This window comes from Phascolarctos cinereus, unplaced genomic scaffold (assembly GCF_003287225.1).
Source record: "Phascolarctos cinereus isolate Bilbo 61053 unplaced genomic scaffold, phaCin_HiC Scaffold_726;HRSCAF=1367, whole genome shotgun sequence".
Taxonomy (NCBI): domain Eukaryota; kingdom Metazoa; phylum Chordata; class Mammalia; order Diprotodontia; family Phascolarctidae; genus Phascolarctos; species Phascolarctos cinereus.
In genome coordinates this window covers 31,470,016-31,490,753 of record NW_027556098.1, presented here as the reverse complement: position 1 = coordinate 31,490,753, position 20,738 = coordinate 31,470,016, and the positions used below count along the sequence as shown (strand labels likewise).

Below are 20,738 nucleotides of genomic sequence, written 5' to 3'. Positions count from 1 at the left end.
CATACTTCATCTGGGAGCTGCATAGGAGTAGAGAGGAAGAAGATTTCTCTTTCACCCATTACCTTATGGGAAGTAGATGAAGGAAGATGAGCCAGAAATTAGCTCTTCTTTTTAATTGATATGTCAGTCCAGGGGAACTGAAGAGAGGAAGAACAAAGGACAAATCAGGGTTTACCACATCATATCAAAATGATAGTTTCTTTCAGGACTGAGTTACCACACACCCAGATGGAGCTAGGGTGTTCATCGCCTCTGATATACCCAAAGGCTGAAGCAGAAAAATCATCTTTCTGCATGTTGCATGAGATGCTCCTACTATGGAAATAATCTACCATTATATTTGGGAATTTTCTGAAATTGCCAACCCACTTATCACCCCTCTATCTATCCACATATATGTATTTGTATATACAAGTATGTATATGCCTGAATACATGTATGCATAAGTAACTGTGTGAGTTTTCAGAGAAGGCTCTAAATGTATATGTGTATTCACACACTAAAGATGCATATATACATAAATACATACATGCATACATATAATGTGCCATGTGTTTAGTTGATATGTTTAATTTTTATATTATGGTTATTTATGAAAATGTGCCCACCCCATCCACACTATGCTGAGAATTAGATCCTCTTTATAAGAAAAGAAAACAGCTAATGCAGTGACTGTCAGGCAACATATACAACATTCTCCTCATATGATCTGTTGGGAGGAGGTGAGTATCATTTGTTCTCTGGGACCATTTTTTTTTCTCCAGTTGGGCTTCCTTTGCCAATCTACATTTTATTTTTTAATAGTAAATATATTGTTGGATCATTTCATTCTACATCAATTCATGCAAATCTTCCTGTTTCTCAAAACTCCTTATGTTTATAATATCCTGCTACTCAATGATATTTTATTATATTTATCTACCTCAATCAGCTGACACCCAATGTTATTTTTATTTCTTTGCTACCACAAAAGAAGCCCCCATATTTTGGTATAAATCACATCTTTTTTTCTGTCATTGAACTCCTTTCAGTATATATTCAGCTGGGGATTTCTGATCCAAAAGGTAGGAAGAATTTAGTCAGTTTCTTCACATAGGTCTAGACATTTTCTTAACCATTTACTAGAATAATTAGACCAATTCACAGTTCCACTAATAGCATAATAGTAGTGTGCTTGTCTTACAACACAACCAACATTAAATATGCCTTTTTAACAACAACAAAAAAAAACTCTACCAACTTTCAGGGTATAAGGTAGAGTTTTTTTTTAATTCTCATTTTTCTTGTTTGTTTTTGTTTTTAGGCAATTGGGATTAAGTGACTTGCCCAGCGTCACACAGCTAGTAAGTGTCAAGGGTTGCGTCTGAGGCTGAATTTGAACTCAGGTCCTCCTGACTTCAAGGCCAGTGCTTTATCCACTGTTCCACATAGCTGCCCCTCGTTTTCCTTATTAATAGCAATTTGGAACATGTTTTCATTAGTTATTTATAGTCTGAAATTCTTTGAAAACTACTTTTTTGCATCACTTAAGTGAATAGTTCTTGGCCTTATAAATTTGAGTTAATTCCCTATATAGCTTAGATTTCAGATTTTATCAGTGAGATTTGATGCAAAGAATTTTCCTACCCAACAGTTTCTTTTTTTTTAATTCAACATTTTGTTTATGTATAACTTTTAATATTCTGTAATGACAAGTTTCATTATGTCTTTCATGATCAACCAATCAATAAACAAGTAATAATTAAAGGTCTTCTTTGTGCCAGATGCTATGCTAGGTCTTAAGGACTCTAAATCTCTAATCCTATGAGTATTTACAAAGGAAACAGTGGGATATAGGGGGAAGAGGTCCTTTGAGTCAGGGGGGATCAATGTTATTCTTTGCCTATTCCCTTGTCACCTACCCCTTTTGATATCACAGCAGCTTCCCTTTGGGTCTATGTCCTACTGCTCATCCACTGTCAAACCATATGCTCCTGTGATAGCAGTCACTGCCTCCTACTTAGTAGGATTTGGTCCCAGGAGAAACAACCACTGCATGTTTGGAGAGGTTATCCTGTTTGCCCCAAAAGACTTCACTGCAAGCTCTTTCCCTCATCTTCTCCATGTGCGGGTCACTGCATGATGCAAGCAGAGTGTTTATCTCTGTTTTGTGGACCTGACTCCTACTTCTGCCTCTGTGACCTAACTCCATCTTCTGTCCATTCGAGGTTTAGATGATGTGCTAACTCCCATAGGGACCCTTTCCTGATAGCCCCATTTGTTAGCATTTTCTCCCTCTTCAAATTGTTGGGGGAATTATTCCTTAGTTAAAGACCTTCTTCAGTATTTGTTACATTTTTATAGAAGAATCAAGTTCTCTCTCAGTAATCCTTATCAAGAAAAAACCTTGCCAAGGAATCCACAACCCAGTCACCTAGGTCTAGTTTAGTGTCAGCATTCTGCCCTTCAAGCATAGTACTTAAGAGAAATTGTTAGATTTTGCAAACCTTAGTGCTGGCGAAATCATTGCACAAATGTGTATTGATTATCTACTATGTGCAAATGTGTATGCTAGCTAATGTTGAGGAAATTAACAACTTATTTATTGCTTTAAAGGAACTAACTTACTGTCCATTGAGCCCCACCCAGAAAGGTTAAGTGACTTCCCCTAAGTCACCCAGGTAGTAAATATTATAGTCAAGATTAAAAGTCTATCTCATTTGACTCCAAATTCACTGTTATTTCCACTACATTATGTTGCCTTCTTTACTAGAAGATACAAAGATGTGGAGACTTCCCATGGAGAAGATAATATTTAAGTTGCTCCATGAGTAGGAATTACTGCAGTCAGAGCTATAGGACAGAGGACAATTTTAGGAGGAGAAAAGGAGACAATGTGAATAAAGTTGTGGAAATAGAAAATTGTAGGTGTTTGAGGCAGAGAGAAAGTAGAACACTAATACCTGCCACACAGAGTAGAAGAAAAAAAGTATTAATGTAAATGCTGTATTCTACATTTAGGCACCAGTTTACCAGAAAGTCTTATTTAATTTAGAATATTAATCTACATCCAGTTTAGAGATGTAAATGTACAACTTAACATAGTCTTCCATGCCCTCTGACTTTGCTCCAAAACAGTTTTATGCAGGGGCAGCTAGGTGGCATAATGAAGAGAGCACTGGCCCTGGAGTCAGGAGAACCTGAGTTCAAATCCAGCCTCAGACACTTGATACTTACTAGCTGTGTGACCCTGGGCAAGTCACTTAACCCCAATTGCCTAGCAAAAAAAAAGAAAGAAGAAAAACCAGTTTTATGCACAAGGAAAAGATAGCTTATATTACAGCCTGGATTAACAGTCTAGAATTGAGCAACAATATTTTTATATCCTTCCCCCCATATACTCTCTCCTCTAGGAATCAGTGGGTTCCTCCCACAGATCTATATCTGGAATCTAACTTCCTACCTCCCCTTTGAAGGGAAGAAGGTAAGAACTTCGTCTAATCTAATCAGAGGGAAAAGATTGCTCTTAGTTTGGGGAAAGTGTTCTTATCTGGTTATCATCCTTAATCTGTTTATCTAATGAAAGCTCCTTTTTCTTCTTGTTGGAAACTATCCCACCTTAACAAAGGACTGGGCAGAAAAATAACGTCTTGTTTCTAAAGGAACTAAAAGGAGATTTTCAATATACTTCCACAATAATAAGTCTTTAATAAAGGATTATTGATTGTTGATTGAGACTTGAAGTTACATTTAGCCAAGTTTTACTATTTCATTAATACTTATATGAGTTGGAGTGGAGGGGGAAGACAGTGACAAGTTTTAGTCTGAATTAGTTAAGTGATTTTCTTGTTTTTCCCCCTTCACTATGTTTCCTAGATGATTAGCTAATGCTTTGGGTCTTTCTGGATTTTTATTTATTTCTTACAGTGAGCAAATTCGTAATGAGAATTAATTTACAAAATTTCTATCTAGCCACTGTTTTCATATGCTTTTTATGAGAGATAGGATAACGCATTCTCTGAGATGAACTGTACTTCGATTTTTTGCTTTGTTTTTGTTTTATATGCATGCCTCCACTCCCTTAACTGAAACTGACATCCCATTAGCACCCAATGCAAACTCGAATTGCTTTTTTCTTTTCCTTGTTTCACTTGTTTCCTTGTTTCTTCCTCCAGATCCAATTGTTGGAGTATCTCTTTTTTTTTTTTTTTTTTACCCACAGTATCACAGTGAATAACTTACTGAAGAACTTCTGGAAATTTCAGCCTTTGGTATTGAAAGTGGAAGGTATTTATTTCAAATATGTAAAGTGCCAGCTTTACCATCATCTTCTATAATGACAGATGACATTGTCTCTGCTTGTGGCATCATGTTCCATAACAACATATCCATCATGTTGTTATGACTGCTAATATTCTACTCTAAAATGCCACACCATAAAAGCTCATAATTTATAAGCTCTATTACTAGGATAGAGGTACATACTTACCTAATGCTTTGCAAAAGACAGGCTTTCACAGTGTGTGATTTTATAGAGTGTGGTCTTATTCTTTTACCTTAAAATGTAGACTGTATCATTCTGCCCTGAGGTAGAAGGCCCCAGGCTGCCTGGGCTGTATGTGATGAGTTCTCTAATGATTCACAACAGGATTTAATTTGTTATGCTACTTCAAGAGCTACTGCTTTCATCAATCAAAAGTGAGAGATTTGAAAATGATGCTAGCAATGTTGATTTCCCTAAATACTACAGGCAGATACAGGCTTAGTCTGAAAGTATCTTTGAGTTACATAATACATTATAACCTTATTCATACAGAATACAAAATGAAAGGAGTAAGTTCAAAATTCTTACTAGTTCTTAAGTTTAGAATACTTGAAAATAACACACTTTCACCTGCTTTCTAATATATACTCATAGACGTCTGATCTCATATATGGTGGTGTTCCCTGGTTCAGCTCATTACCCTTCAACATCTTCTCATTGCATGACTTTTATCCATATTTTTTTTGCTGCATGTTTACCATTGAGGATTCACTCAACATGCTAGAGTTCTTTCTTTAGCTTAAAAATATTACCAGAGATATTAATGCAGCACTCAGAATGATCTTCATTCTGGCTACATAAGTAGTTCACTTTGTTCTCTGGGAATGCATATTGCTTATGTGTTCTATGTCACTTACAGTACCAAAATCTAAGGCAACAAAAGTAACCACATAGAAAATTTTTATCAACAAAGATAATCTATAATATTCAAATTCTGTACAATAGGGTTCCTGGTAAAATAGAATTATTTGTAGAGGATTTTAAAAATTCTTAGAACATAATATTTTATTTCTCTGGCAATTTCCTTTTCATGATTAGTACAAATGCAAACTGAATCCATCCAGTATTTAAATTCTCCTAAATGACATTTATGTAGCACACTAAGGTTTACAAAATGCTTTACAAATTTTATCTCATTTGATTCTCACAGCAGCCCTGGAAGGTAAGGGCTAGTATTATCCCTCTTTTTTACAAATGAGGAAACTGAGGCTAAGATAGGTTAAATTATTTGCCCAGGGTTGTATTGCTGGTGTCTAAGGATGAATTTGAACTCAAATCTTTTTCATTCTAAGTCCAACACTATCCACTATGCCATCTACTTTCCTGATTTCTGTTATACTACTACTATCATTATTGCTGCTCCAATTACTTATTACTACTATAATGGTATTGACTATGTTGTGATGAAAGTAGTTAAAGGTCTAGGCATGAGGTTAGGAAAAACTAGGTTGAAGCCCTACCTTGGACATGTAATAGTTGTGTGACCCTGAGCAAGTCACTTAACTTCTCAGTGCTGTAGTCAGCTCTCTAAGACAAGCTCTCTAAGGCGATACCTTGTCAGGCTTCATCAGCAGAAGGAGTTTCCAAACCAGGAGTTCTTGACACACACCACCACCAACAATAACAACAATACTAATACAGCCACCACCATCACTTTTACTGCTGTTATTGCTGCCGTTTTTACTTTTCCTTATGAATTAATAGTCCAAATTAATGATTCCATGTTACCCTGTTAATGTATAAGTGCACTTATTGGCATATTTTAAGTTACATACTATTTTTGCTAGTTAGCATAATTTTTTGTGATGTATTTGTAGGTAATACTATAAAACAAGTGGTAAGACATGACTCTTTCCCTCTCAAGATGGCAGATAAACTCCCTTCAGAATTCGATGTGATCGTGATAGGGACTGGTTTGCCCGAGTCCATCATTGCAGCTGCTTGCTCGAGAAGTGGCCAGAGTGTTCTACATGTTGACTCGAGAAGTTATTATGGAGGAAACTGGGCTGGTTTCAACTTTTCAGGATTATTGTCCTGGATAAAAGAGTATCAAGAAGAGAGTGATGTTGGGGAAGAGTGGGCAGCATGGCAGGAGCTAATACTGGAAACAGAAGAAGTCATTGTGTTTAGAAAGAAAGATCAGACCATCCGACATGTAGAAGTCATTAGTTATGTCAGTCAGGATTCAGATAATCCCATTGAAGAAGTTGGTGCTGTGCAGAACAATCCTGTGTCTGTGATGTCTCCTGGCCCAAATGACCCTCTGGACTCGATGGACACATCTTGCTCTGACACATCTGAATTACCAGCACCACCCAGTGAGCCAGAGACTGCACTGGAAATACTTGAAGTGGATGTGACACTGGACAAAGGAAATCATAGTGGTTATACTAGTTGCAGCCAGTCAGCTTTGGAACAGGACATAGCTGATCGTGTGCCTATCATAGAAGATGTTGCTAATGCACCCAAGAAGAATAGGATTACTTACTCCCAAATTGTTAAAGGAGGCAGGAGATTTAATATTGATTTGACCTCAAAGCTTCTTTATTCTCGAGGATTATTAATTGACCTTCTGATCAAATCAAATGTTAGTCGATATGCAGAGTTCAAAAATGTCACCAGGATTCTTGGATATCAAGAAGGGAGCGTGCTTCAAGTACCTTGCTCCAGAACAGATGTTTTTAATAGCAAGAAACTCACTATGGTAGAAAAGAGAATGCTGATGAAATTTCTGACATTTTGTTTGGATTATGAACAGCACCCTGATGAATACAAAGCTTATGAGGAAAGTACCTTTTCAGAATACTTAAAAACTCAAAAATTGACACCCAGCCTGAGACACTTTGTCCTTCATTCCATTGCAATGACATCAGAGACATCCAGCAGCACCTTAGATGGCCTCAGAGAAACAAGAAACTTTCTTCAGTGTCTTGGGCGGTATGGCAACACTCCCTTTTTGTTCCCCTTGTATGGCCAAGGAGAGATACCCCAGTGTTTCTGCAGAATGTGTGCAGTATTTGGTGGCACCTATTGTCTTAACCATGCAGTACAATGCCTTGTAGTAGACAAAGAATCTGGAAAATGCAAGGCAATCATAGATCACTTTGGTCAGAGGATAAGTGCTAAGTATTTTATTGTTGAAGATAGTTACCTTTCTGAGAAAATATGTTCAAGTGTGACCTATAGGCAGATATCAAGGGCAGTGCTGATCACAGATCGATCTGTACTGAATGCAGATTCTGATCAGCATATTTCCATTTTGACAGTGCCACCAGTGGAACCAGGGTCTGCTGCTGTTCGGGTCATTGAGTTGTGCTCTTCTACCATGACATGCATGAAAGGAACATATCTTGTCCATTTGACTTGTATGTCCTTTAAAAAAACAGCAAGAGATGATTTAGAATTGGTTGTGCAGAAATTATTCACCCCATATGCTGAAGTGGAGCTGGAAAATGAGGAACAAGAAAAACCAGGTCTTCTGTGGGCCCTCTATTTCAACATGAGAGATTCTTCAGGCATCAATAGGGATTCCTATAATGACTTGCCTTCAAACATGTATGTCTGCTCTGGACCGGACCGTTTTCTGGGAAATGAGCATGCTGTTAAACAGGCTAAAACATTTTTCCAGAACATGTTGCCAAATGAAGAATTTTGCCCCCCTCCACCAAATCCTGAAGATATTGTGTTCGATGGAGATGGTGTGCAACCAGAGGTTCTTGCACCCAAGCCAGACACTGCCAAAGTCACAGGCCAAAGAAACCCAGAAGAGCACGCTGAAAAATAGATGGCAGCCAGGTAGGGAGCCCTAATTCAAGAACTGTACCCAGTGTTCAAATTGTCTTAATGCAAGAAAAGTTTGGAAAAGACTCAAAAGCAGCAGTAAGTCAGTTGTATTTGCAAAATTACAACATATTCAAAGAAACCAGAAGAGTTTTTCCTGCCTTGAAGAAGGGCATTGTGGCACAAAGTCAAAACCACTCTTCTACAACACATTTATTCTGCCTGTTTTAAGATGTTGGGATTTTTGAATTAACAGATGCAGTTTTACTTCTGGGAGCAGCACTAATCAGGATAAGGGATCTGATGAATTGTTAGCTGTTATGTAGTGTTCAGGCACTACTTTTACTTCCTCTGGAGTCTTTAGAAGCACCAAAATATGTTTGTTGTTGATGTTTTCCAGAAACTTTTATACTTGAGTTTACAAAAGAACTGTCTTACTAGCTAACAGTATATTGTTTAAGCAAAATGGTTATCTTCACACTTGGAATCTTTTTCTTCAGTAGGAAACCTCAGTGACTAGAATCAGAAGCAGGAACAGCTTTAAGAACAAGTTTTGACAGTGCTCGTGGGCACTGAAAGAAACAATGGGGTGGACTTGGCAGGAATAGCATTCACTAGGTTCTTAAAAATAATTTGCAAAATTACTTTTACAGAATCACAGGGAAATTTCTTATATGGAAAAATAGATCATTAAAATAATGTTATCTTATTCTCTTCAAGTAAATAATACAGCATTCTATGATAAGAATAATTTTCTTTGTGGATGTAATGCAGTGGATAGAGCACTGGGCTTGGGAAGACTTGAATGAGGCCCTGGATAAGTTACTCAACCTCTGTTTGCCTCAGATTCCTCAACTGTACAATGGGGATAGCAGCATCTGTCTCACCAGGTTGTTATGAGGATCCAAAGAGATGGTATTTATAAAGGCACTTAGCACAGTGCCTGGCATGCAGTAAGCATGATATAAATGCTTATTCCCTCCTTTCCCTTTCAAGTGTTGATGGCTTCTATACATGAGCATTTCTGTAACTGGAACTGCACAATACTTTAATAAAGGGTTGTCCAGCTATGTAAAATGAGACATGTTTGCCTGTCTATACTAACTTAAAAAAAATGACTAACAAAACAAAAAAAAGTTAATTATTCGCCAGAACTAGAGCAATAAGTGTTGTCTGCACAGGATAAGAAACTAAGAATTTAAACAATGTGACAGTATTATGAATTAACAATAGAGAATGCTAATCCCTATTGTGATCAGTCAGTACCCTGTCCCACCAGCCTCTGTGCTCTTATGACTTGCAAGCTAACCCAATGGATTGTGCTCTGAAACTACTCAGGAATTCTCCTGCTGCTTCAATCTCTTGCCAGTACATGTCACCCCTGCCCTTAATCCAGTATTCACTAGGAGACTTGTATGTAGAAAAACAAAAACAAAACAAAACAAAACAAACAAACAAACAAAAACAACAAACACCAGGAACTCAGAGCTAAGAAGGTGGGGCTATGTTTTGCTTGAACAACCCCTAGCTTAGCAAACACTGAAGTGTCAGAAACTCTGTCCAGACCACCCAATCTATCCTCCCCCAAACCTTCAAATAATAGCATGATTCAGTCCAGCCAGAGAATTTTTAAAAATGGAGAGAATTGGGTCAAGTGACTGCATGTAAGGATGTACCAGGCGTGAAGGAAAGGGGACTGGAATGCAGCTGGAGCCAGTTCTGTCCCCAACAAAGTTACCTGGAGAAGGGTCTAAGTTCAGTGAAAGTGAATTCCCTAACTTGGAAGGAGACTGAGAGAGTAAGATATAACCTTGGGGGTAAACCTATAATAAAAAGAGAAAGAATTAGAAAATAAATGATAAAAGTATGGGGAGGGGTAGGGAAGTAACATCATCAAATAGCTCAGGAGGAAAAAAACTCCAATAAAAAATCTAGACCACAAGTAAATAAATCAACAGAGAAGACATTGAAGTCAGAAAGGAAGATGGCTAACAAGACTTTTAGAAGATTACAAATATCTGTGAATCAATATTAGAAGACTAAGGCATTTGGACCAACACCTGATGAAACACAGAGCCCTGTGGATTCCCAAGAGAACATGGAAATACTAATTATCAAATAGAAGATCTTGAATCCATGGTGGCTGTTCTCACCCCCAAAGCCAGAGACAATAACAGATCATGAATAGAAATATAATGTAGAACAAACAAATACAAAAGAAGCAAAAAACAATAATTTAAAAGAATATATAATCTCCATACAAGTTAAAATGTATTAACCTCAAGGAAAGAATGCATGTAGACAATTTAAGTATTTGGTAACCTCTCAAAAGAGCAAAGTAAGTCAAGAAACCTGAACATAAGATGCTGGAGAATACCATTCCCCCCCAAAAAAAACCTGTCCAAAATTTATTAATACAAAAAACAAAGCACAAATCAAAAGAATCCACAGGTCACATACAGGAAGGGGAAAGAAAATTTGAATGACACAAGACTATTCCCCACCCACCAGGAACTGTAAAAGGTAATGGAATAATATATTCTGAAAAGCAAAGAAACTGAAAATGCAACTTAAAATGACATACCAAGAATTTGGAGTATTACTGCCCAAAACACCCCCCACAAAAGACAAGAGAAGATTATTTAATGTTTAAATATTGCAGACAATAGAAATGCAAGAAAAGCAAATGAATACAACTAGTAAGGAGAAAATAAGTAATGAAATAGTTTATCCCATCTCTGAAGACTATTAAAAGAAGAAAAAAGCAAATTAAAAAGAGAAAGAGACCTCTGAAGTTAAAAAAAAAGAAATAACATTAGAGGAATCATTAAAAATTTCTACAAATACCTAAAGGAAAAATATGAGATGAAAATTTAAAGAAATAGGAAAAAATATAGTGTAGAAGCAAGCCTGAAATACCATAAACACCAAATTCTGAAGCTTCCTATAAGTGAATCATTATATTTTCTGAGTATGAAAGGATGTATGAAAGTTGATAAGGGAGGTGGAAGGTAGAGGAGAATGTGATAAGTGACCCTAATCACATCTATGAAAAGAAGAAAAGGAAAAATAACACATATAATCTCTCAGCAAGAAGCCTAGAGTAAAATTGCTGAGGGGGCAAAAGGAAATTGGAATGAATGTTGGTAAAGAAATGGTGGGTGGGGCTCCCACTGAAGACTTCTCCTATTGGGGAATAGCTATATTCTGTGAAGACCTTACAATTTGGCTATGTGCAGTGATTTAGTGCCCAGAGAAATACTTTCCTCTTTTCCATGAACAGCATCCAGCCTTAGCCAAATGAAATCAGGACTCCTAGGGCCAATCAGCTTCTTATAGGGAAAGAGGGCATGGACCCGGAGAGGAGATTGCAAAGGGGAAAGAAAAAGATCATGAGGAGAGCAGGGAGTAAAATTGGACAGAACAAGTTGGGACACAGCAAAATACCATCCTTGTTAATTCTGTCAGGAATTGATGGTTCCAACAAAAGAAAAAAAAAAGCAGAGGTAGAGAGTGAGGGACCAAGGTCTACTAGACAATAACATAGAAGTTGTTTATAAGAGGAAATTCCAACTTGGTAGTTTTTGAATATTTAATTCCATGAGGAACAAAAAGTGACTGAAAAAGGAATAGATAAGTATAAAGTCTGAGAATTAAAGAATAAAAACTTAGGATGGAAAAAAAAAGAATTACTGAAGAGAACAAGGTAAGGACATGCTTGAAAAAAAGGTTAGGAAAATTTTTAAAAATCAAACAAAGTAAGCAGAAGGGAGAGGGAAAGGAAGCTTTTAACCACTTAATATAGAGACAAAGAGATAACAAGAAAGAAAGATTTATTTCTCTCTTAATTTCCTTTAGTAAAATAAAGAAAAAAGAATCAATAAGGGAGGTAAAATTTCAAAATTAGAAAGAGGGTTGCCAAATGGGAAGGGGTCAGGATTAAGAAAGGAGGAGAAAGAAGAATATGGTAATAGGGTTGTCTTAAAGTAGATTAAGCAAAAGTAATCATAGCTACAAAGTAGTGTCCTAAAAGGAAGCCAAAAATAAAAATACATATCCTAATTTGGTCAATTGATACAGTGGACAAAAATCATAAGTTTGAATTCTGGAACTTTATCTGTAAAAGGAAATAGTTGAACTTAGTAACTTCCAAGGTCTTTTAGACTAAACTTTTTTGAGTGAGGGTATACTATGATCAAACCTGTGTATTGGGGAGATTATTTCTGCAGCTGGATGTACAGGAGGATGGGAGAAGGGAGAACTAGAGAGAGATTATTTAGGAGGACAGAACAATAGCCCAGGTGAGAGGCAGGAAGGGCTGAACTAGGGTGCTGGCAATGTTAATGTAAGGGTAGGGGAAAGCTACAAGATTTAGAGTTAGTGGATCTGGATTCAGATCCCTCCTTCACAGTACTATCCAGGTAACCTTAGACAATTCACTCAACTGCCCTGACCTCATTTTCATTATCTATAAAAGGAGGGGCTGGAGGAGGTTGGACAGTATGGCCTTTGAGGTCACTTTCAGCTCTAGATCACTCTCAATGGACCAAACTTTCTTGTTCAGACTTCTTTTTGAGAAAAGGGCTGGAGACCAAGGAATTTTGTTCTGAACAAGATTTGTTTCCCTAGACCAACAACATTAGAAGGGACAAAAAGTATAAATCTAACTTCAGTATTCCATCTTGGATATTTTAAAGGCAAGGAGTAAGCACCCACTCATGATATCTCCTTCCCTTAATGTAGAAATCACTCTATACGTTGGAGTAGAGGTGGGCTAGATTCCAGAGATGAACATGACACCTGTAGTTGCAAGTGACTCTATCTGTTAGCCAGTCAATAAATATGTATTAAGCACTTCTATGTACCAGGCACAGTGCTAAGCTCTGGGGATATAAAAAGAGGCAAGACAGTGCCTGCCTTGAAGGGGCTTACAATCTAAAGAGGAAGATAATGAACAAATATGCATGAACAAGCTATATACAGGGTAAATAGGAGATAATTAAAAGAGGGAAGTCATTAGAATTAAAAGGGGCTTGGGAGAGGATTCCAGTAGAAGATAGAATTTTAGTTGGACTTAAAAGAAGTCAGGGAAATCAGTGGGTAGAGATGAGAAGGGAGAGCGTTCCAAGTAAAAGGAACAGCCAGAGAGAATATGTGGTGCTCAGAGATGAAGTGTTATACAGATAGGAATGTCCCTGGATTGAAGAGTTCATGGAGGGGAGTAAAGTATAAGAAGACTGGAAATGTAGAAGGGAGCTAGTTTATGATGGGCTTTGAACACCAAACAGAATTTAGTATCTGATCCTGGAGGAGACAAGAGAATTTATTGAATAGGAGAGTGCCATTGTTAGACCTATGCTTTAGGAAAATCATTTTGGTAGCTGAATGGAACATACATTAGAGTGAGGCAGGCAGACCCACCAACACACTTTTGTAATGAATAATCCAGGTATGAGGTGATAAGGGCCTATACTAGAGTTACGACAATCAAAAGAGAGAAGGGGGCAAATTAGAGAAATGTTACAAAGGTGAAATTGACAGGCCTTGAGAACAGATTTGATAGGACTGGTGAAGAGACAATTCTGAGTCCAGGGTGATTCTTGTGAACCTGAAGGAGTAAGAGGTTAGTTTGTGTTACCTTCTACAGTAAGAGGTAGGTAGTAGGGAGGGTGTAGGGGGAAAGACAGCAATTTCTGTTCTGGACATATTGAATTTAAGATGTCTCCTGGACATCTAGTTTGAAGTGTCTGAAAGGCAGTTGGAGATGCAAGATTGGATATCAGCAAAGAAATCAGGGCAAGCTAGGAAGATCTGAGAACTGTCAGTATAGAGATGGTAATTAAATCCTTGAGAGCTGATAAGATCACCAAGTAAACTAGTACAGAGGGAAAAGAGACAAGGGCCCAGGACAGAGCCCTGTGGGACACTTGTGGTTAGAGAGGACGATCTGGATAGGTAGGAGGAGAACTAACAGAGTTATGTCTTAGAAGCCTAGAGGGAAGAGAGAATCAAGGAAAAGAGAGTGATCAGTGGTGTCAAAAGCTGCAGAAACAAGATGGTAAGGGGTTAAGAAGAGAGTGAGAAGAGAGAAAGTGGAAGCACCTGTTGAATATTACCTTTTCAAGGAGCAGAAGAGATGTGGGATGATAGTGACAATGGAAGGATCAAATGAGGATGTTTTGGAAATGGGAGAGACATGGACATGTTTGTAGGCATCAGGGAAAGGAGGGAATGGACAGGGAGAGATTAGAAATAAGTGCTAAACCAGGGATGACAGAAGGGCAAGTCTATTGAAAGAGATGGGATGCAACAGGATCTCTTGTATAGGGGTTAGCTTTGGTAAGGAGTGAGGCCATCTCTTCATATGAGACAGAGATGAATGAGGAAATACTGGCAGAAGGGTGATGAATGATGTGAAATTAGGAAGAGGAGAGAAGACAGAGGTCATGGCAAATAGCCTCATTTTTTTTTCTGTAAAATATGAAGCAAGATTCTTAGCTGAGTGATTTAGGAGAATGGGAGCCATGGGAGACAACACACACATACACACACCCCTTACATATCTTAAATATGTTGAGATAACCCACATCATACTTATATTATGTTCACACACATTACCCATGTCACCTGCATGGTTCATCTATACATTTAGACAACCTACAGGATCATAAATATTTTACACGTACACACACACAAATTACACAGGATCAAGGAAAAAATAGCAGAAGCCTCAATGGTAGGTACATGAATAGGGAAGTCCACAGTATTCACGAGGTATTACACAGGTATCCAGGACAGGGTTAAGTTGGATCCTCTGGGGAAGGGGGAATGGAAGGGACTGGTCTGAAAGGCCTTGGGCTCAATTCAGCCAGGACCCCTTGGGTGTATGTACTCCTGCTTCTCTCTGGGGGGTCTGGAAGAAGAGAAGAGGGTATGAGGGGGATAGGGAATGATGGGTATATGTATTCATGTGGTTTAAACACCACAGACCACAGACAAAAACTGCTAGTCTGCATGGGCCTGGACCTGGCTTTGTCCTGGGCCCCAAAGTACAAACGCTTCTACTTCTTTTTTGGGATGCTTAGTGGATGGGGGAAGCATTTTAACTATGAAGAAACTGAGGCCCAGGAAGCTTAAATAAACTACCTAAGATTACATAGATAAAGTAGCATAGATGGGATTTGAACCCTGATCCTCTGTCTCCAAAGACAGTGCTCTTCCCATTGTACCATTGTCCGGCCTAAAATGTGAATGTGTAATTTAAAATAGTACTTTAGATGTAAGAGCACAGTACAGCAGGCTTCTCATCTCCCTATTGCCAAACACTGTGTCCCTTTTATTACCTCCTAGCATAGTTTCTGCCCCACCTCAGGCTCAAAAGAATCATCCCCTTCACCCTCAATTTTCTCTTAGTTAAGAATGGAGGAAGCGATTCTTAATAATGGGCTTGTCTTTAAAAGTCTCTTTACTACTTAGAAGCCAGACTGAGAATGGACATGGATACACATTCAGGCAGAAATGTGAAAATAACTAAATTAGACAAAGCTTCATCTTATCCAAGGCCCCAAGGGATGCCCTCAAGATTTGTCATGAGGCATTTAGCAGCAAAGTGATAGAAGAAAATCTTTCTTCATGGTTTTGTACCTATCTAAACCTTCTGTTAGTTTGCCAGGTCATTGTTATGGAAATAATGTAGCCGTATTTTTAAAGGTTCAACTCAGGTGCCATTTACCAAAAGAAGCCTTTCCTAATTATTCCTTAGATTAATTTGTATTTACTTGTCTGAGTGAAGGTTGTGTCCATCTCTATTCCCTGTAGAAAGTAAATGCATAGAGGGCAGGGACTCTTTAATTTTGTCTTTTTATCCCCATTCCTTAGAACAGTATGTTGCATAGAGTAGATGCTTAAAAAATTATCATTGAATTTAAAGAAAAAAAAATTTTTTTTTTTGCTTTTTGGTGAGGCAGTTAGGGTTAAGTGAATTGCCAAGGGTTACACAGCTAGTAAGTGTCAAGTGTCTGAAGCTGGATTTGAACTGAGGTCTTTCTGAGTCCAAGGCTAGAACTCTATCCACTGCGCCACCTAGCTGCCCCCTCAAAGAATAATTTTTGTTCTCAGAAAAGCTTTCTGAGAATACATATACCTATCCCCAAACAAATATCTCAAATTGTTTCTCTAAAATATGTTTTTTTTCAGTAGCAATTTCAAACTTTAATATAAACTATCTCCACATTCTCTTCCATGAAATGGGTTATTTTTTTTTTTAATTACACATGAACTTTACAAAAATGAGCATTTCTTTTACAACAACGATCAGGAAAAAAAGAGGCTTATATATGACACCATAAAATCTATTACATACAACTTGTTTTTTTTTAAAGTATTACTAAAGTTAACATAGAAGGACCAACACTACCTTGCATTTCTGTGTACTCTTCTAAAACTTCAGAAAATAATTAAATGTGGCATAGCCAAGGTGATGGAGTTTCTCTCAACAAATTCCCCCTAAAAGGTTTAGCAAATGCACCAAACTGAATCCTGATGGGGAAATCCGCAAGACGTCACAGTGAGTACTTTGTTCAGCCCAGATTATCATAAAGAGACAGACGAGGTAGTCTTCACACGAGAGATGGGATTGCACTTGAAACACTCCACCACCCAGAGAGAGGTTGTGCAACAGGGCAAAAAGCAGTCTTGGACCCACACGAGGGCACTGAGAAGGGGACAAGTGCCAACTGGCAACTTTGTCACTTACTGCTCAATCCCTGGTTGAACATTCAAGACAGAGTGAGGAAAGGACCTGCCCAGGACAATTCTGTGTAGGGAGGCCCTGGATGATGTTTGAAGAAAGAATCAAGTTCAGAAGCTAGCAGTTACAGTAGCAACAGTGATTTGGCTCAGACCTCAGGTCCAAAACAGGGTTTCACTTCTACCATTTATCTCAGCCTGCAGAGGAATAGCCAGGGTAGGAATCGCAGGCCAAAAGACAGCCCATAATTCTGCTGCTCTGAACCAACAGAGCTTCCCAGCTGATTGATGGGACACAGTACAGCATCAGTCTAGTTTACTTTTGCTTAGACCCAATCCCAGGTCAGGAAATTGCAGAGCTCAGACCAGGGAGGCAGCAATCATACTTTTCCCTGGATCAGACTACTTTGGGAGCACTGAAAGCTTACAGGTTCCCAGCCTTTCCCTAAGATCCTGGAATAACACACTATTCAATACCCCAGGAAAGCAGCAGCCCAGACCTTCCTTCCAAAAGTGCTGCAGAGCCCAGCCTTAACATCAAGTCCAAGGAAGAAAGGGAAACAAAAAAGAACCCCACCATAACGAGCTATTATAGTAGAAGGGATGCTCAAAAATAAATGCAGGAGAGAGTGACTCCAAAACATCTATAAGCATTGCCTTGTAGAAAAACACATTGTAGGTACAAATGCAACAAGAATTCCTGGAAGAGTTCAAAAGAACTAAAAAATATTTTTTATAAATGGAATGAGAATGCTTGAGAAAAAAAATTGGGGTTGGGAATGAGAGCTATAAAAGAATTGGAAAGGGAATTGACAACTTGGCACAAGACGTACAAAAACTTGCCCAAACAACAAATTCTCTAAAATTCAAATGGACCAAGTAGAGCACAATGACTTCATGAGACAACAAGAAATATTAAGACAAACCAAAAGGCTTAAACAGAAATAAAGATGTAAAATGTCTCATGATAAAAACAACTGATCTAGAAAAGCTCAATAAGAAAAAGATGAATCACTGGACCATGACGAAAAAAAAAGCCTAGACATCCTAGTTCAAGGAATCCTAAAAGAAAATTGACCAGATCTTTTAAAACTAAAGGACAAAATAGAAACAGAAAGAATCCATCAGTCACCTCCTATAAAAAACTTCAAAATGAAAACTCCCAGAAACACAATCAAAATCCAGGACGTCCAAGTCAAAGAAAAATGTTGTAAGCCACCTGAAGAAAGAATTCAGATACCGAGGAGCCAGAGGACCACACGTGATTTAGCAGCTACCACTATAAAGGAGCAGACAACATTCCAGAAGGCAAAGGATATAGGCTTACAGCCAAGAATAACTCACCCAACAAAACTGAGTATGATGCTACAGAGGACAAAAATGGATTTTTAATGAAATAGAGGACTCCCAAGCATTCCTGATGAAAAGACCAGATCTGTGGAGAAATTTTGAAGTGCAAACATAGGATTGAAGAAAAGCATGAAAAGGTGAACATGAATGAACAATGATAAAGGACTGAAGAAGGATAAACTGCTTACTTTCAAATATGGAGAAATGATAAATCATTTGTCCCTTCTAATCCTTATTATCAGGGTTCATAGAAGGAAGCCAATTAGAAAAATCCTGCTAGTGGTTCTGGTATATTTTGATGATGTTAAGAAAAGAATAGAAAGAGAAGGGGAAGAGAAAACACCTGAGGATGAGAGTGGAGGAAGAAGCTTAGAGGAAATTATCTGACATAATGAGGATGGCACAAGTAGATATTTTTACAAACAAGGAGAGGTAGAAGGGAGGGACTGACACTTCAATGTCACTCTGATTTGAACTGGTCAGAAGATGAAAGACTACACACACACACACACACACACACCACACGCAATTGGGTACAGAAATATATTTCACTCAACAGTGAAATAGGAGGAAAAGGGGAGAAGGAGGAGATGTAGAATTAAAGGAACATTAGATTAAGAAAGGGATTAGTTCTAAGCAAAATGTACTCTAAGGATATATATATATAATTATCTATTGCTTTTTTTGAGATGGTGAAGGATTGGAATCTGGGGAGGAATGCCCATGAATTGGTAAGTGGATGAGCAATTTATAGTATATTGTGATGGAATGCTATCATGCTGAACTCTTATCAGTGAAATGACAGGCCAGGATTCCAGCTGATGCTGAACATGCTACATACTTCACATGAAAATGAACATGCTCTCATAGAGAGATGAAGGACTCCGAGTGAATAATGAGAAAAAAAATTGTTTTGGACATGGCCAATATGGAAAGTTGTTTTGATTGATTATACATATATGTAATAGACTTTTGTCCCCTTATGTTCTTGATTGGAGGTGGGGATAGAGTAAAGAGGAGGATCTTGGCTGATAAAAACAAAATATAATTTAAAAAAAGGAAGGAAAGAAGAAAAGTATGATTACCACAGTGACCATCCACAATTCCTGAGATCTTGTGATGAAACATGCTACTCACCTTCTGACAGAGGTGATAGATTCAGAGGGCAGACTGAGACTTTTTGGGGGGTGGGTTGTTTTGCTTGACTATACATATTTGTAATGGGGAGTTGGTTTTTCTTTATCAGGGTGAAAGGAGAGGGAAATGGGAGGCACAAAATGTGATGAAAAAAATTAAGTCATAGATTTAGTATTTATCTTCCATTTAAAATTCATCTCTGAGGACTGAGCATATTCAAGGTTTAAACTGACAAAATGAAACATCTGTTACATAGACTAGATGACCTACCTATGAAGGGTTCTTAAACTTTATATCATAGGCCCTTTGGCAGTTTGGCAAAACCTATGGACTCAGTCTCAGAATATTTTTTAATGCATTAAGATAAAATTCATGGAATTCTAAAAGAAACTTATCTTGAAATATAGTTATTGATTTTTTCAGCTGTAGTTAATGGACCTCAGTTTGAGAACCTGCTGAATAGTCTAGATTCTAGGGAGAATGATATAGTGGAAATGATCCTGGAGGTGCACTCAAAGGACCTGGGTTTGAATTCTAGCTCTGCCATTTAACTACTTGGTTGACCAGTTGCTTTAACTTCTCTGGGCCTTAGTTTTCTCATCTATGACATGAGGTCTTTGGGGCTAAATGACACTTGAAGTGAAGTTTAGTTCTAAATCTCTGATTCTGTGATTAGTAAAATGAACAGGCTGCACCAGCTGGCTTCTACTACCCTTTCTATCAATAAAGTGTATGATTTTGTGATCTTTTGAAGTCCTAAAGAAGTTGTTATTATTGTTGAGTAAGCTTTTGTTTGGAGGCAACTTTGGGTAGTTTCCAGCTACATTGTCTACTTTTGCAACATGTCACAAAAATGTTTTTTCAAGCACCTTTTTTTTTGACTGAAGGAAAAGACTAAATTGAGGAAAAAAAATCTTACCTTTTCTGATTCTACAAAGCAAAAGTAGCACTTGAGGCCATTTGGGATAATGTTATTATTAAATTTTTTAGATTATAGTGTCTATACAGTCACACTGTCTCCTTACCTCTTTTCCAAGAGAGATAATTTAGAGATTGTTATAATCTGCTAGAAAGGGGAAGATGAGTCCATCTCCTAAAAAGTGACAGTTGGTTAAGAAATACACTAGAGTGGTTGGAAAAATCTAAGGTGTATCTAGAGTGATTTTATCTGGTTCTGTGATCTATCTTCAGTCTTCAATAAAAATGAAAACAGTAATTGAATTCTTATGTTGAATTTCAAGGGACAAGGTATGCACCCAAACTGCACTTTTCTTAGAATGAGAACTTCACTTCTTCATCTTTCCTGACCTCTTTGGGAAGTAGAAAGAAAAGTAATTTAAGAACATCATATTTTTCTAAGAATATAATAAGGGATCAAAAACCTTATAGTGACTCAGATGAAGAGGTCAGTTTAAATGTA

The 20,738-nt window shown here is 37.7% G+C and overlaps 1 protein-coding gene across 3 annotated transcripts in view; it reads left to right on the top strand.

The window, feature by feature from the left end:
• LOC110212830 (rab proteins geranylgeranyltransferase component A 1-like) overlaps positions 1-20,062 on the top strand; it is a 142,261-nt gene extending 122,199 nt beyond the window's left edge. For 2 of the 3 annotated variants that reach the window (XM_020992926.2, XM_020992928.2), the window contains 3 exons: positions 3,393-3,463; positions 4,155-4,266; positions 6,168-20,062. In XM_020992926.2, the coding sequence (XP_020848585.1) occupies positions 6,168-8,087 (1,920 nt within the window). In that variant the 5' untranslated portion in view covers positions 3,393-3,463; positions 4,155-4,266 and the 3' untranslated portion in view covers positions 8,088-20,062. Of the gene's footprint in view, positions 1-3,392; positions 3,464-3,483; positions 4,267-6,167 lie in introns of those variants that run through there. The other variant, XM_020992932.2, reaches the window with a different exon arrangement.
• Positions 20,063-20,738: the final 676 nt, after the last annotated feature.